Consider the following 17,129-nt stretch of genomic DNA (forward strand, 5'->3'; position numbering starts at 1 on the left):
TACATTATTGAGACAAATGTTGTACTTTTTACTGTAATAAACAGTTAATTAGCGGGTTTGCATGCAGAATCAGAGCCAAAGTAGTCCTTTTTAAAATTAATTCATTTAATCGGCAAATGGATAAAAAAAAAAAAAACACCGTTTTCAATAAGCAGAAAAATGCGGAATATTAACTTTGATAATTGGTTGACCTATATCAATCAATCAATCAATCAATCAATCAAATCAACAAATTTTATTTGTATAGCGCCAATTTGCAACAAAAGTCATCTCATGACACTTTCCAAATTGAGCAGGACTAAACCATATTCCTTGATAAATGTATTTACAGAGACCCAACATTTCCCCCATGAGCAAGCACTTGGCAGTGGCGAGAAAAAACTGCCTTTTAACAGGCTAAAACCTCAAGCAGAACCAGACTCAATGGTGGGCGGTCATCTGCCTCGAAAAGTTGAGTTGAGAGAGTGAGAGAGAGTGAGGGAGAGAGGAAGGGGGAGGGAAAGAGAGATAGAGGGGGAGAGGGAGGGAGAGAGAGAGAAGGAGAGGGAGGGGGAGGGAGAGGGAGAGAGAGAGGGAGGGGGTGTGTGGGAGGGCGGGTGAGGGAGGGAGGGCGAGAGGGGTGAGAAGCAGTGGGAGAGATGGGAGGAGGGGGGATACAGCAGCCAAAGCAGTAATAACTGCTTTACTAATTGAGATATGAATATTAATAATACAAAAAGTATAATAATACAAGTAATAATCATAATCATAATAATGATGATAGTAGAAGTCAAGCAGAACTGCAGCGGGGAACCTGCGAGACGAGAGAGCACAGAGACTCTGGGGAAGAGGCCAAGTCAGTAACATGTATTAATGAGACATGAATGTGTACATATAGAGAGAAAGAGAAAGAAGCTCAGTGCATCATAGGAAATCCCCCAGCAGTCTAGATCTATGGCAGAATAGCTAGGAGCCTGTGCAGGCCCTAAGTATAGGCTTTATCAAAAAGGAAAGTTTTAAGTCTACTCGTAAACATTGAGAGGGTGTCTGCCTCCCAAACCGACATTTGAATATGGTTCCATAGGAGAGAAGCTTGATGGATGAATGCTCTGCCTCCCATTACAGTTTTTGGAGACTCTAGGAACCACAAGTATCCCTACATCCTGAGAGCGCAGCGTTCTAGTGGAGTAATAGGGTACTATCAGGTCTTTAAGATATGCTGGTGCCTGATCATTAAGGGTTTTGTATGTGAGGAGTGCAGAGAGGCTAATATGGGAGAAATATGTTCTCTAATATGAACTCTTGTACACACGCAGCAGAATTCTGGATCAGCTGGAGAGTCTTTACAGATGTATTGGGGCAGCCTGATAGAAAGGAATTACAATAATCCAGCCTTGAGGTAACAAAAGTGTGGACTAATTTCTCTGCATCTTTTGGGGACAGGTTGTTCCTGATTTTTGCAATGTACCGAAAGTGGAAGAAGGCAGTCCTTGAAATTTGCAGGAGTTAAAGGACAAATCCTGATTAAAGATAATTCCCAGATTACTTACTGTGGTACTGGAGACCAGAGTAATGTCATCCAGAGTTGCTATATCATTAGATAATGTGTCTCTAAGATGTTAAGGGCCCGGCACAGTAACTTTTGTTTTGTCTGAGTTTAGAAGCAGAAAATTGCAGGTCATCCAGGTTTTTATGTCCATAATACATGCATGAAGTTTAGCTTATTGATTATTGTCTTCTGGCTTAAGGGATAAATAAATTATAATTGTGTATCATCTGCATAACAATGAAAATTAATGGAGTGTTTTCTAATGATATTCCCTAAAGGTAGCATATATAAAGTGAATAGTATTGGTCCAAGCACAGAACCTTGTGGAACCCCGTGACTAACTTTGGTATGCAATGAGGATTCATAGTACAAACTGAGATTGGTCTGAAATAGGACTTGAACTGGCTCAAAGCCGCTCCTTTAATACCAATTGTGTTCCTGTCAATATTGTCAAAAGCTGGACTAAGATCCATGGGCGCCGATTCCGTGGGTGCTTCGGGGTCGGAGCACCCATGGAGATCGGCGAGCACCCACGGAGATTACCGAGCACCAACATGTGCCAGCCTACACTTGTCATGATTTGCTAATGACCACTCCCCCGCTACCTAGCAACGCATTGCATTGTGATGTCAGATAAACCGCCAAAAAGGCTGGACGGTAACTTGCTGATAAAACATGAGGTTGATTTAGCCAACAAAATGGACAAATTTGTGGTAAAAATACCAAAAATATCCACCGACCCGACCTCCTTCCAGTGAGGACTCTACTGTGTCAACGACTGAGGACAGTAGCAGCAGTACAGATGTTAGGCAGAAAAAGGTTGGACTTTACAAGCTAGCTGGAAAGTCAAATACGCATGGATAGTCTACGATGCTGCAGAAAACAAGGTATTTTGTGAGGTTTGCACTGCAGCCAAAAACATGGGCGCCCCTCTACCATCCACAACACATGACCAAGAGTCTTTAAGAGCTTTTGTACGGGATGGTTTTTCCAGCTGGGCCAAAGCACTGGAGAGCACTCTCAAAGGGGATCAGGGGGACTATTTGAGAACACTGTTGCCAGAGGTCACAAAACTTGTGAAACTTGCCCTGACTGTCCCTGTAACATCATGCACTTCAGAGCGGTCATTTTCTGGACTCCGGCGCCTGAAAACCTATCTGCGAGGCTGAACCACGTTGCAATACTGAACTATCACAAGACATTGTCAAGGAGTAGGAACCTGGAAACAATCGCGGACCAGTTTATAAAACGCACCGCTACCAGGGGCAACACATTCCTCATCAAGAATTAACAAGAATGGTGAGTGACAAAACAAAAATTAAATATTTGTTATGATATAGCTAGCCTACTGTGGTACTATGTTTTAAAGGATGTGTTGGAATGGTTTTGAATTGTGGTCCATGATTTGCTTTTATTTGAGCCTTTTTGCTATAGCTTTGGTGGTTATAATTATTTCTTTCCTGGTGTGTGTTGTTGGTAAAACTTTTAATTTAACCTACAACTATATTTGTCTCATTAAAAGTCAGTTGTGATCATTGACAGTATAATTAATATCAGGTTGTGATTAATGAACGACTGAAGTAGCCTAGTTGCTGATGAGTTGGTAGGCTGTTATTGTTTACCTATACTGACTTTCAGCACAGCGGACGGTTCCTTCACACTTATAGGCTTATACGGTTACGGTATGCTATTCAATCCAGGCAGTGGTGTTGGATTGTGGATTTTGTTTTTCCTTTTTCTTCATCGGAGCCTTTTGCGTTAGGTTGTATTGACATTAACTCCTCGTATGCATCACCAGTGTGTGTTTGTGAAAGAGAGCGTGTGCATGTGTGTGTGTGTGTGTGTGTGTGTGCGCACGCACGTGTAGGAAAGAGCATACACGTGTGTTCATTGCGGCCGCTGCTGTTAATTGATCTATTGCGTGCTTTACTGTGAGAAGAATGTGCGCGCATGTCAAAATAGCAATGAGTCATGCAAGCACTGTGAGCACCCACCAGCAGAAACATAAATCGGCGCCCCTGCTAAGATCTAATAAGACCAGCAAAGAGACAAGATCCTCATCAGATGCAATTGAGAGTTCGTTTGCAACTTTAACCAATGCTGTTTTGGTGCTATGATGTACTCTAAAACCAGATTGGAAATTCTCATATAAACTATTATGTAAGAAAGTCACACAGCTGATTGGCAACTGTTATCAAGAATCTTAGAGAACTGGCTTTTTAAGAAGTGGCTTAATTACAAGTACTTTAAAAGACTGTGGTACATATCCTGTTAATAGGGATAGCTTGATCATGTCGAGTATAGTAGTGCTATGTAGAGGTAAAATTGTAGTTGGGATTGGACCTTACAGACACATTAATGGCTGAGATGAAGAAATCACTGAAGTTAGCTGGTGAAGGTCAATGGTAGAAAATTCTAAATATATCTGGTTTTATAGCTGTTTCTGAGGGTTCTGTGTTAGAGGCTATATTGATACTATCTGAGATCAGAAGGTGATGAATTTTGTGGAGAATTTTATCATTAAAGAAGCCCATAAAGTCAATACAAGGATCAATAGAGGTCAAGGCTGTGATTAAAACAGTGAGTTGATTCAAGTACACAATGACCAGTGGCGGCTGGTGATAAAACATTTTGGGGGGGGGCGCACTGGAGGGCGGGGGGTACAAAATAAACACTACTTGAACATAAATTTTGCTCTCCTTTCCTTCTGGCCAGCAAATTTTACAATGACTCTCTGATTGAAGTCTTTCATCTCACATACAAGTCTCTTTTCCATGGACAGCCTGGCCAATGCATTCAGCCTCTCCTGGGTCATGGTGTTTCTGAGAAAAGTTTTTACTCTTTTCAAGGTCGAGAAGCACCTCTCAGCTTCCGCTGTGGTCATGGGTGTGGTGATGATGATCTTTAAAAGAATGATAGTTTCTGAGAAGACCTCTTCTAGATTGTTCTCCATAAACAGATGGAATAGGTCCACAGCCCCAAAGCAGGCTCTGAACTCTTCCTTGCTGTAGATGAGACCAAGTTCTGTCTTCAGCTTGCTTCCATTCAGCATTGGGTATGCCTTCAAGGTGCTGCGCAGTGCATCTTCAGGAAATGACCTGTGATGTTCCTCAAACCTGTCCCCCTGCAACAAGACACAGACAAGGTGGTCTGTGAAGGAGAAGCGCTCCCTGGTGTGTCCCAGAATGGTATTGCAGACCTACAGAGAGAAGAATACAAAAATATGCAGAGAAAAAATAAATATGGAATTCAAGTGATTTTACTGCCACTGTCACCTTCTGTTAGCGCTGCATGATTTTGGAAAAAATATCTTATTGCTATTATTTTGACTAATACTGCAACTGTGATATGATTTGAAATATTAGAGGGACTAATAGTTTTTGCATAATTTTCATTTTCATAAAAAAACAAAACAAAAAAGAATGTGTGGTGATTTGTACCAAAGCCTAGAATAGCTGGAACATCTCTGCAACATGACAATGATATATTTATTAGGGCCCGAGCAGGAAACCTGCGAGGTCCCTATTGTTTTTGTAGTGATTATTATTTATTATTTATTTTATTTAGTTATTTTTCTTCTGCCAAAATGATCGCATTTTTGACTGCCTGAACATGTATGAAAACGCGATTTTATTTGGCAAAGTCATTAGGCTTAGCGAAAAATTTTATAATCTGTTGTCGTTGTGAATTTCCACCACTAGGTGGCGCTATAATCAAGGAAAGTACATTTTGGCTAATAACTCCCACATACTTTGGCGCACATTCAAAAACCTTATATCCCCATGTTCATTGAACTGTGCTGAATCTCCTGATATAGGCCACGCCCATTTCCGCCTACCGTTTTTTTTCGCTAGCTCGCGAAATGTCGCAAACCTACTTTTTCGAACTCCTACCAGGCAATTTGACCCAATTGCTCGAAACTTTGCACACAGCATCTGGGGACCCTTCTGACAAAAAGTTATTAAAAGAATTTTGATATTCCAAAGAATACTCAAGTTATTAAATATCAACTTCCTGTAGATTAGGGTCAAAGCAGGAAGTGTTGCATATCTCCACATTTGTGTGTCCAAATGACATGAAACTCAGGATACTACTTCCACATGAGCCCCCAAGGCCGATGACCACTAGGTGGCGCTCTTTAAATTGAAGTATTTTATATCTCGACATCGGTTGGTCGAATTTACACAAAACTTGGTACACTCATTGCCAATGCCCTCCTGAGGATAGCTGACAAAGGGGTTACCGATCTGACACTAGGTGGCGCTCTGGTGGCAGTTTCTTTTTAGATTTGGCACTGTGCCCACACCATAACACTTATGGATATGAAATTCATAGGGGTGGTATAGACCAACCCCTGTAACTCACACACCAAAAATGACCAGCAGGTGGCGCTATTATCAACACAAAACCGTTTTTGGCTATCAGTTAAGACATGCGCGCACAATAACAGGGCAATGGGTCCGGGTAAGGAGCACGCCCCGACAGCAGCACGCCCCGACCCGCGTGGACTGCGAGGGCCCGTTCATCGCTGCTTGCAGCTTTAATTAGAATTGTATTTCAAAAAACATTTCTCCTTTAACAGATATTACAACCTCCGATGAAATATGGACTATGACAGATTTCTATAACATAAACTCACCTCTTCTGCAATCCTTTGATGATCCTCTGAACTGAGTACCCGACGCCTCTTTGCTGGCAGAGCCACTGCTTTGCTCATCCATGGAATGGAGAGAATTTCTGTGAAAGGACAAGGAGAATTCATAATAATAATTAAAAGGGGGGAAGAGAGATAATGATGAAAAAAAAAGTAAATAATGATCATATTACTAACAGGAATACTTATTACCTGATGTTTTGTATGTCCTGTTCGAACTGCTGGATGCTCCCTTTGATGTGGACTGAGTCTATGTTCTTCTTCTGGAGATGGGCATAGAGGAGGTCCACATGTGGCATAATGTGGTGAAAAAGTTCCAGAAAGAACTTAAAGTCCTGATGTTTCAGTAGCATGGCCAAGGCTCCTGCCTCTCTGATGGTATAGGGGTCAAAGTCACCTGAGTCTCATATGTTCTCAAAACAGTGAATGAGATCCTCCCTGTGCTCAAACACAGTGTTGATGGCTCGGCTGTGAAAGTTCCATCTGATGTTGCTGGATATTGGCAGTCTACAGGCCACCATTTTATCAAGAACACATGTACGCTTGGGTGATCTTGAAAAAAAGCTGGCAAATCCACCAAGGTCAGAAAAAAAAATTCTCACCTTGGAAATGTGAGAGGTGGCCTGTTGCATGATCAGGTTGAGTTGCCTGGCAGATGAGCTTACTTTTTTGATCCTCAGGAAAAATGGCAGCAAGACGCTCTCTTAATGCAGTAGCAATGGACTCAGATGTAGCTGACCGCAGAGGAATGAACTCAAAAAATCTTTCCTGCACGCTGTGTTTGTCATCAATGTGGTGTAGCACAAGCGCAAGTTGGGACTGTGTGGCAATATCTGTTGTCTCATCTGCCTGGATTGATAAAAAATCACTGTTTTGGGCTTCTCTGATTATTTGTTCCCTTGCTACAGACAACATACAGTCCAGTAGCTCATTTTGTACAGTTTTTGAAGTACCCTTAAAAACAGTGGCGTTCTCAAGGTGTTCTTTCAAAGCTCCATCCAGAGAGGCAACAAAATCCACCAACCCACGAAATATCCCAGGGTTAACAGAGCTCTCACTCTCATCATGGCCATGTAAAGCCAACTCAAAGGCCCCACAAAATTTCACACAGTCTATTATTCTGGACAGTATGTGACGATTTTTTGTCACCTCTTCCTTGTGCCTTCTAATGCCAACTCTATAGCCCTCATCTAACTGTTCAGCAATACTAACTCTGCCAAAAAACCATAGCTTCAAGCTATTGTCAAGATGACTATGGCTACTTCCGTGCTGTTTCCATTTTTCAGATAGATGTTTCAGGTCTCTGACGCCTGTTGTTGTCCACAAAACTTCAGTGCCAACACTTGGCAAGCAGCAGGGAAAGCAATAAAAAGCATTGGTAACATCACATCCAGCTAGCCAACTGTGTTTGGCATAAAACAAGAAGCCCGAGAAGCCCCGGGTGCCTGCTGCTGGAACTGAATCTAATGAGGTAAATGTAGTACCAAGGCTATCATTATCAATGTCCACGTGAATATTAGAATCACCAACGATAATTACTTTATCTGTTTTAAGGACTAAACTTGATAAAAACTCTGAGAATTCAAATAAGAATTCAGAATAAGGACCAGGACCGTGGTACACTATAACAAACGGGATTGGCTGTATTGTTTTCCAGGTTGGGTGAGAGAGTAAGGCTTTCAAACAAGTTATAATCAAGTTTAGGTTTAGGATTGATTAAAAGGATAGTATAAAGTATATAAATACAGTACATGTAAATATATGTATAATACTTTTACTTATATTGTTGATAGTTAAGTACATTTAATATCAAATACTTTAAGACTTTTACTCAAGTACTTTTGATATGGTTGACTTTCACTTGTTACCTGTGATTTTTTAACACAATACCTCAAACTCAAGTATGACTTTTAGGTACTTTTTACAACACTGGTTAGGTGGAACACTTGAATCTAACGGAGCCATCAAATATATTTATGTACCTAGTGGCCTGCTATAGAAGTATCTGATCTCTGTTTTTAAAGTTGTCAGTTGGCATCTATGAAGAACCTAATAGACAAACGCCCACAATGAAGCAGGGGCAACAGATTTAGTTGATAAATCTTTATTACCAAAAATTTTTGGGCATTATAACATCAACCTCATGTTCTACTGAATCACACTAGTAGCCTTTCAGCAGTTGTCACATCACAGCATTGCAGTCAGAAGTGAACTTAAGTTATTCCAGTTACAGCAGGAAATGTTAGGGATGTTGGCTCCACTTCACCTTCTGCTTTCACTTTGTATTCATGTTTTTATTCAGTGGACTGTAGGTTGCATAATGGTTCAGAGACCCATAGACGGAGACACCAAGCATGAAGGAAATTGCCCTGGTCCAATAAGTAGAGTCATGGTGATGATTTTGGTGCTCCCCCAAACTGGTGAATTATGAAGGGAATTATGGGAGAGTAAGACAGGGGAACAGATGGGCACACAGGCAGTCAGCAAAGCAGAAACACAAAAATCAACAGCGTAGACACACATCCGTACAAGTGTGTGTGATGGTGTTGATGCAATAAAAGAAAAAAAGCTCCAGGGAATCCAATGTTTTTCTCCTCTGACATCAGCGAAATGATCACCCACACATAGAAAGGTCCTGAAGGGCTTTGGGAACTAATAATGCAGAGAAGCCAAGAAGTGCAGATATAAACAAAGGCAACACACACCAACCCCAAAACGGACAGATCACAGCACTACTTACAGCATCAACCTACAGTGTTTCACATCATCTCACTTCATCTGCTAACATGATACCATTGATTTAAAAGCAATCTACAAATATTAAAGTTTTACAATGGAATCAAAGGGTTTTTTTTGTTTGTTTTTACCGGTTTACAGGAATTTATTTGGATTGTGGGTTTTTTGGTATCAACAAACATTTTTAACATAAAGTTCCAGAAGATTTTACAAAAGTCTTCTCAGTTTTGTAATCTTTGACCAGTTTATAAAATCTAACACAATGTACAAATGTTGCACTTAGAATAATTTAGCTTGTTGCATATTGATGTTCTATTCAAAAGGTGAGCGGAAATGTTAGTGATGGATTCCAGTCAAATCTCCATTTCCACAACTCCAGTGTTACATCTTTCTCCTCCTCATCATCATCATTCTGATTGTGCTTTTAGGAATGCCTTTGCTGTCAGTCATTAACAATGCAGGAGGGACAGGTTCATATTTACAGACAGCAGTACAGACTTTTTTTTCACTAAGCTCATTGAATCCAAGACATACACCCTTTTAACCTCCTCTGGCTCTTTTCTCTGTCCAAATGGCCTGAAAAGAATGCACCAAGTGTTTATAACAGTCACCTACAAGTGATGACATCACTGATACCAAAATCACTCATATGTCTTCAGGAGAATCTTGACTCATTGTGTAAAAGTTCCTGTTATATTGCATTTCAGACAGGGAGATGAGTGAAAATATTAAGAATTTGAAATGTGTGAATAAAAATGTGTGTGCATGTGATTTAGACAAATTTAGGTAGGTGTGAGTGTGAAGGACTGAACATTTTTCATTTTATTAGATTGGTAGCATTGCCTTTAGTATCTCAGGTTGTATTATATTGTATTTTATAGCAGACAGACAGTGTAGCATATCAATAAAAATCAATCGAATAAATAGGATTGATTTATGGCAATGTTGTATTTTTGCATCCATGTCTTAAATTTGACAGATCTGATTTGTTGATGGATGAAGACAGACATTTCTATCAATTTCTCGATTAATTTTCCAGACAATGTACCTTTTGTCGCGACATGCATCACAAAATAACATTTACTGTGAGGATTTTATTCATATTATCCACTCCCTGTGCATTTGATGTAATTTAGTGGTCGATGGCTATTTTATTCTCTGTAGAAAGGAGATGATATTGGAGTGGTTTAAGAAATGCTTTTAAAAAGGAGAAACATTGTGTGTTTAACATTCCTGTGTTTATTTATCCTTCTGTTGCTGTAGTCTTAAAAGTAATGCATACATTCAGTTCAGAGAGCTGTGTTGGAAGTGTTAGGAAAAAGTTACATCTGAATTAGTAATGTCTCTGATTAAAATCCAAGGTAACCATAATGTAAAATAATTTTACTAAATTTAAGCACTGATAATATTTCAGCAATGTTTGATGATTATCATGACAATACCATGGACCAGGGTATTTTTTTGCCTGTGTGAGCATATGTGCACGGTGCACCAAATTTGAAGATTCACCAAAGACACTTGTATAATTTTGTCTCATTACATAAAGGGTCTGCTTAGCAACAAAACATTCTACCAAACACTTGGTGCATTCAGTTCAGTCATAAAACTTGAAATTATTGCCAAAACTAATTCATTACATGCAACATTTCAACTCTCCAGATCTCAGTGGGTCTGGATTCAGTCTCAACCTCTCTCTCTCTCTCTGTCTCTGTTGTGCAGTGCTTACAACTGTCTGACGACATAGCCTGCAGCAGTACACCCTTCCAAAACACAGCGGTTTCCCTGGTGGTGTGTGTGTGTGTGTGTGTGTGTGTGTGTGTGTGTGTGTGTGTGTGTGTGCATGTGTGTGAATTAAGTCCAGCTCAATGGTTAGGGAAGCCACAATCAACCCCCTTAAGGACAATGCCTCCACATCAATGTATATCATTACATTTATGTGTGTGTATATGTGTGTGTTTGTGAAACTAGTGTTGGCTCGGGCTAAGCAACATTTCCAGTAAAGTGTCAAGAGAGTTGCATGCTGGGACAGAATCTAAAGATGGAGGGTGAAAGACTGTAATTTAACTGGGAGGAGTCCCTCCAACTCTGTCTTGTTTATCTCGCTGTCCTCCAGTCACTATATCTGTCTCTACATCTGTCTCTATCCCAGCATCCCTCCATCTATTCTCACTCTCTACACCCCTTTCTCCTTTACGTGCTCAACTCAACTCAACTTTGTTACCTTCCCACCTCTCTCTTCTTTTCCAGTGTTTGTTGTAGATAACAGAGGAGAGGAGGAGGACAGAAAAGCAGGAACAATCTGATACATTCAATTGCTCTGGTGCTTCTGGTCGCCTTCACTTTCAATCAACTTGCCCAGTGATGGCTAATTCCTGGCTTACAGTTTTTGCAGAATTGGTGGCCTCCTGGTAAACATTAGCAGGGCCAGACAGTGTGTTAGTCAGCAGTCAAAGAGTTCCAGCTCATAGACTGAGCCTATCCTTAGTATTCTGGCCCACAACTAAGTACATAGCATTTGTCCTCAGTTCCTGCAGGCTTTAAGTGTCATGGATTCTCAGACTTAAGACTTGGGAACATCTGGATCATCATCAAGTGGTCAAGACATCCACAATTAAACAAAAGTAACAAGAAATTGACACACCCTTAACATGGTGATGATAAAACAGGAGAGGCCAATTAATTCCAGCATTCTTAGAGACCATCTATAGTGTAGTGGTGTTCAAATGAAATGCTAAAAAAGATCCTCAATCGTTGAGCTTAAATCTGTATTGCGTCACTTTCAAGAGATTAAGCTTTGGCGACAAGAAACTGACTCCACACATCTAGTGGCTGAGGTGTGAGTGAGGTGAAACAAGACTGTTTGTGTTGGCAGGTGATGTCTGGAATCAAGTTTGCTTTTTCACCTTCAAAAGTTTTACCCAGAAAATGCAAACTCAAGTAACGATTTCTTTTCACAGGCATGTTTCTAAATGTGGATTTGTTTTTCAGGATTTAGACAGATTTCTAATTTAGGCTGTGTGTCAATGTAAAGGTAGACCTCCAAGAGTGATTTATCCAGAATACAAAGAGCACAGTTCAGGAACGGATTACTTGTGTCTGAGGGTTTGGACTCAGCCCATAAAGCTCCAGTATTCAGCAGACTGCAGTTTGAGTATTCAGTTTCTGTCTTTAGACACGGGCACACCCATAGACATCCATTAGCTAGCTGTGCCTAACTATCAGTGTTTAGACACAGCCATACTCATACCACACAGTCTGGGGGTCGTTGTTGGGGTCAGGGGAAGCCGGCGTGCTTTTCGGTCGTTCGACAGATCCACACCTTGGTCTCTCACTTTCTTTCTTTAAGTGGGAGGAGTCATCTGACCTCCCCTCCCTTAACACCTCCCTGTGCTCTGAGGCTTCATCAGGCCGTGTAGCAGGCACAGCCCTGACAGGAGTTATCATGGCAACCTCTCCATTGTGCTGGTAGGAGGAGGATGAAGAAAGGCTGTTGCAAGAGACAACAGTCCTCCCCCCCTCTCTTTCTCTCTCTGAGTATCTCTCTGTTTGCAGATTGAGGGAGGACGAATGGTGAATAGGTGAGTTTAGTTGGCTGCCATCTCCATGCTGATTGGTCAGGCGAGCAGAGAGAGGCCGTTCTCTGCCGTTAGCCCCTCCCCCTTGTCTACGCAAAACCGCCTCTGATTGGCCTTCATTTCCACGGAAACTGTCTGGTCCATTGGAGTTCAGCAAATCAGCTGAGGCCAGGCTGAAAGCCCTGTTCAGTGACTGGCTGGTTCTCTGGGTGACGGGCTGGCCTGAGGCTGGGGATTGGCCTACAGGCTGGCGGGGTGAGGGCTTGACGCTCTGACCTGGCCTCTGGTTGGATGACTGTACAGTGGGTATGACATAGCTGGTAGGAGTAACTTGGTCTCTACCAGCTGGCGCCAAGGGGGCTGGACTTCTTGTGAAGTAGTCTGTCATCAAGTCCTCCCTGCTTCCTGTGGATACCTAGTGAAATGAAAAACAAAAGAATAGAAATAATAAATTAGAGCATTTTTTTTAAGGCTTTAGCTAACACTAGCCCCTTGCACACATGCCCTGTAACTCTGGATTTATAGAGTTTACCCACAGGAGCTGTACGTCAGTACACAAAAGTCTGCATTTTTTGCCCCAGACTTTAAGTCCTGAGTGAATTCACGGCAAGCGAGTGGATGTACTGACGACGTGTAATCTTTCGTGTTGGTGCTGGTTTAATCAGTTGTAACACACACTCAAACGTTAACCCGGGACATGCGAAAATGGTATTTAAACCGCTTATCATCAAAGTTATGCAAAACATCTGGCCAGAATATTTCACCACTCAGTCTCTCGTACTTCCATATTGCCTGTTAATGCTGCTGCTGGACACACCACTCTTTTATTCAGAAAGTCTTGGAGCTGCATCTTTTTAATACATTTATCCATCTGTGCCTAACAAGATGGTTGTAATCCACAATAATATTGTTTTCATATGGCAGCTTTAAGATAAGCACACACCTCTCTCAGAGTTGTGTGGGAGAAAAATATGATTCTCCCAGGTCATTCTGTCCTCATACGATAGGAGGTCATACGTATCCTGTACAGACGTTAAAGTCTGGATAAGGATAGTGAAGACTGCTCTATGAGGTTATATCTCATGGTCTCTGCAACCTAGTTATTCAAAGCTACTGTAGATATGTCTACAGAACAGATGTCTGACGAACCAAGCCAAGGCAAAGCTGATTGTTTGCGTAAAACTCGTAAGGAGGCCTTCGATCTATCTATGTTAGCAGACTAAAGCTTAGTTTATGCTTCTGCGTCATGTCGACGCCGTACCTACGCCGTCGACATGACGCCGTCGTTGAGCATTCGAAGTTCTGCGTCGAGGGTCCACGTTGCTCTGCAATTCACCGCCATGCCGCCAGGGGGGTGTGGCTGTGTGGTTTCAGGGGTTATAGCCGAATCCTTGCTTTTTCTTCTGGTCACAGTAAACAACAGTAAACAATGGCGACCGAGGTGGAGCAGCTGTATTTGGAGTTGGATCAATATTGAAGCGCAAATGCTAATATTGTAAATGTTAAAGCGCAGGCGACAGAGAAGACGTTTGCGGAGGTGGTCTGTACGACTGGAAAAAGCAACTGCCAGAAATTACGTTCTGAGCGGACCAATCACAGCGCTTGCGGTCCGCGTCAACGCGACGCGTAGTTAGGATTTTTTGGAGGTGCACGTCAGGCTACGGCGTAGGGGTCTGCGTCGACGGCGTAGGTACGCCGTCGACCTGACGCAGAACCATAAATTAAGCTTTAGTGTCTGTGACCTATTTACCTCCTACTCCTCTGGCTAGAGGTGAGAAAACTCTGCATTCACCCCCCTTGCTATGTTGTTAAACAGATAACCATGTATGGGAGGGATGCTTCCTGAAGCTGTACATATAATTTGAGCATTTGGGAAGACTTGTTAGGATTAACATGATATTGCTCTGTACAGACAGATGTACTGTTATGTTGTTCCTCCTTGATCAAGTTTGTATAAACTACTTCAACTTAAGTCATCAGTGTCTCTGAGTCTTCTTCATCTCTCCTGAATGGTCAAGCGAGTCGAAATTGCACAACAAGGTGGACAGCAAAGTTGACAGCGCCTCCTCAAGATCATGGCTGATTTGCTGGGCTTGCTGTAACAGTTATTATTTACGGCTGCAGACGTTAGCTTCAGGTGAAAATGGCTAATGTGATTAATTATTGTTGTGAAACAGAAGTAACGCTCAGTGACCCCAGATGTCTGTTTAAAAAATTACTTGGTGAGTTTTTTTTAAATCACTCGCAGATGATTTCTGCCTCCCTCTGACATAGCTCCTATGTAAGTAACGTTAGCCTAATGTCTGCCCACAATTCAAAGGATGGGAGCAAGGTTGCAACGTAACTATTGTCCAGCTGAGGCCAGACAATCACCAATTAACATAAGCTGCAGACTCTTGATTATGCTCCGTCTCTGCATCAATGCAGAATCTTCCACGTCCGCATTGTGATGTGCCTTATAATCGAGAAATTTCCACACCTCAAATATACATATATATATATATATATATATATATATATATATATATATATATATATATATATATATATATATATATACATATATATATATATACACACATACATATATATACATATATATACACATATATATACATACATATATGCATGCATACATATATATATACATATAGGCAAACATACATATATACATACGCATACATACATGGTGTGTGTGTGTGTGTGTCTGTCTCTATATCTATATATATTTTCAATTCAATTCAATTCAATTCAAAGGGGCTTTTTTGAGAGGTCATTCAGCTCTTTGAAATCTGAGATTACACAGTTGAATTTGTTAAAATAAATGTTCCTTGTTTCATTCAATGTTTTACATCGAGGAGAAAGTGCATCTCTGTCTCAACCTCACCTGTCGAACAGTGACCACATGTTCTGTTTTCTTTTGGTTGCCATGATTTTTTGTGTCTTCCTGTTTGGATGGTCAGTTTGTGGTCACTGAGCCTGTATTTGGTTAGGATCTGTCTCTGCTTTCTATCTCTGATAGTAGAGAGATATTCTGCTAATTCATAATCTCTTTTTAGGGCTAGATACTATTCTAATCCACTTTGGCTTTTAGTTTCTTCTTTCCAATATTCCAGATAGGTTTCTTTACATTGTGTTATAATTTGCTTTACTTTGATTGGTGTTTGGAGAGCAGTGTTGTTGTGAGGCTGGTCAGACTGTGTCTGAGAGGGGGCAGTTAGCCTCAGTACCAACTGACATAGGGGACTCTTCTGGGCTCAGCTCTTGAGTTTGGAGGGCTTTGGAGTGGAGGGTGCCTCGGGGGCTGGATTTCAGGTGGTTAAAAAAGTTGAGCGTTCATTTTTGAATGTTAATTATCAGTGGGTATCTGCCTAATTCTGCTCTACATGCATTTGTTGGTGTGTTTCTGTGTACGTGTAAAATGTGTCTGCAGAATTCTGCATGTAAAGATTCTGTTGGATGTTTGTCCCAACGGGTATAGCTCTGATGACTGAGTGGACCCCATATTTCACTACCGTACAGCGCAATGGGCTGGATGACACTATCACACTAATATTTGAAGCCAGATTTTGACTGGAATTTGGAAATTATAAAATTTTCTCTTAATTGCATGTAGGGCTCTTCGAGCTTTTTCTTTTAGTGCATTCATTGCCATGTTGAAACTCCCTGATAATGTAATGGTTATACCAAGGTAGGTATAACTCATGCTATGTTCAATGATATGATTATTTATGGTAAATTGGTGTTTGTTCTCCTGACATCTGGGGCGTTTTTGAAAGATGATGACATTAGTTTTCTTCATATTTACTGCCAGGGCCCAGTTCTGACAGTACTTTTCTATTATGTCTAGCTGTTGCTGTAGTCCTTGTTCAGTAGGAGACAGTAGAACAAGGTCATCAGCATAAAACAGAGACTTCACCTCTCTATCTAGGAGGAAGAGGCCAGAAGCAGCACATTGATCCAACTCAACAGCAAGTTCATTTATATACACATTAAATAAAGTCGTACTTAAATTGCAACCCTGGCGTACACCTCTTCTCTGGGCGAAGAATTCAGTTTGTTTGTCTTCAATTTTAACAGCACACATATTTTCCAAATACATTGATTTAACCAGATCATACATTTTGCTCCCTATAACACAGGGTAGAAGCCTGTAATAGAGCCCTTCATGCCAAATAGAGTCGAAAGCTTTCTTGAAATCAATGAAACAAGTGAATAATCTTACCATTTTTTGTTTGGTGCACATGTTTGTTAATTAAAGTGTGAAGGGTATATACATGGTCAGTGGTGCGGTGTTTTGGGAGGAAGCCAATTTGACTTTTACTCAAGATGGAGTGTTCCTCAAGGAAATCTAGTATTCTTTTATTTAGAATACTACAGAATAATTTACCTAGACAGCTGCTGACACAGATGCCACGGTAGTTATTAGGGTCTGATTTGTCCCCACTCTTATGAATGGGGGAAATGAGCCCTTTGCACCAGATGTCAGGAAAACATCCTGAATGTAATACAATATTGAACAGCTTTAACACTGCACCCTGCATCTCTGGGGTGCTGCATTTGAGCATTTCGTTTTTAATGCTGTCTGGACCACAAGCTTTCCTCGGCTGGAGACATTTTGTCTGTGTGGTCAATT

At 41.1% G+C, this 17,129-nt stretch overlaps 1 protein-coding gene and 1 long non-coding RNA gene across 3 annotated transcripts in view; both read right to left on the minus strand.

Moving 5' to 3' along the window:
* Window positions 1–220: 220 nt before the first annotated feature.
* Window positions 221–7,858, minus strand: LOC141010592 (uncharacterized). Its single transcript, XR_012180193.1, has 3 exons — window positions 6,375–7,858; window positions 6,168–6,265; window positions 221–4,727 (listed from the first exon to the last, which is right to left on the minus strand). It is a non-coding gene; the product is annotated as an uncharacterized lncRNA (long non-coding RNA).
* Window positions 7,859–8,270: 412 nt separating this feature from the next.
* ccdc88c (coiled-coil domain containing 88C) overlaps window positions 8,271–17,129 on the minus strand; it is an 88,723-nt gene continuing 79,864 nt past the window's right edge. For both annotated transcript variants that reach the window (XM_073483626.1, XM_073483625.1), the window contains exon 31: window positions 8,271–12,908. In XM_073483626.1, coding sequence (XP_073339727.1) covers window positions 12,144–12,908 — 765 coding nt within the window. In that variant the 3' untranslated portion in view covers window positions 8,271–12,143. The remainder of the gene's footprint in view (window positions 12,909–17,129) is intronic.

This window comes from Pagrus major, chromosome 16 (genome assembly GCF_040436345.1).
Source record: "Pagrus major chromosome 16, Pma_NU_1.0".
NCBI classification, from domain to species: Eukaryota; Metazoa; Chordata; class Actinopteri; order Spariformes; family Sparidae; genus Pagrus; species Pagrus major.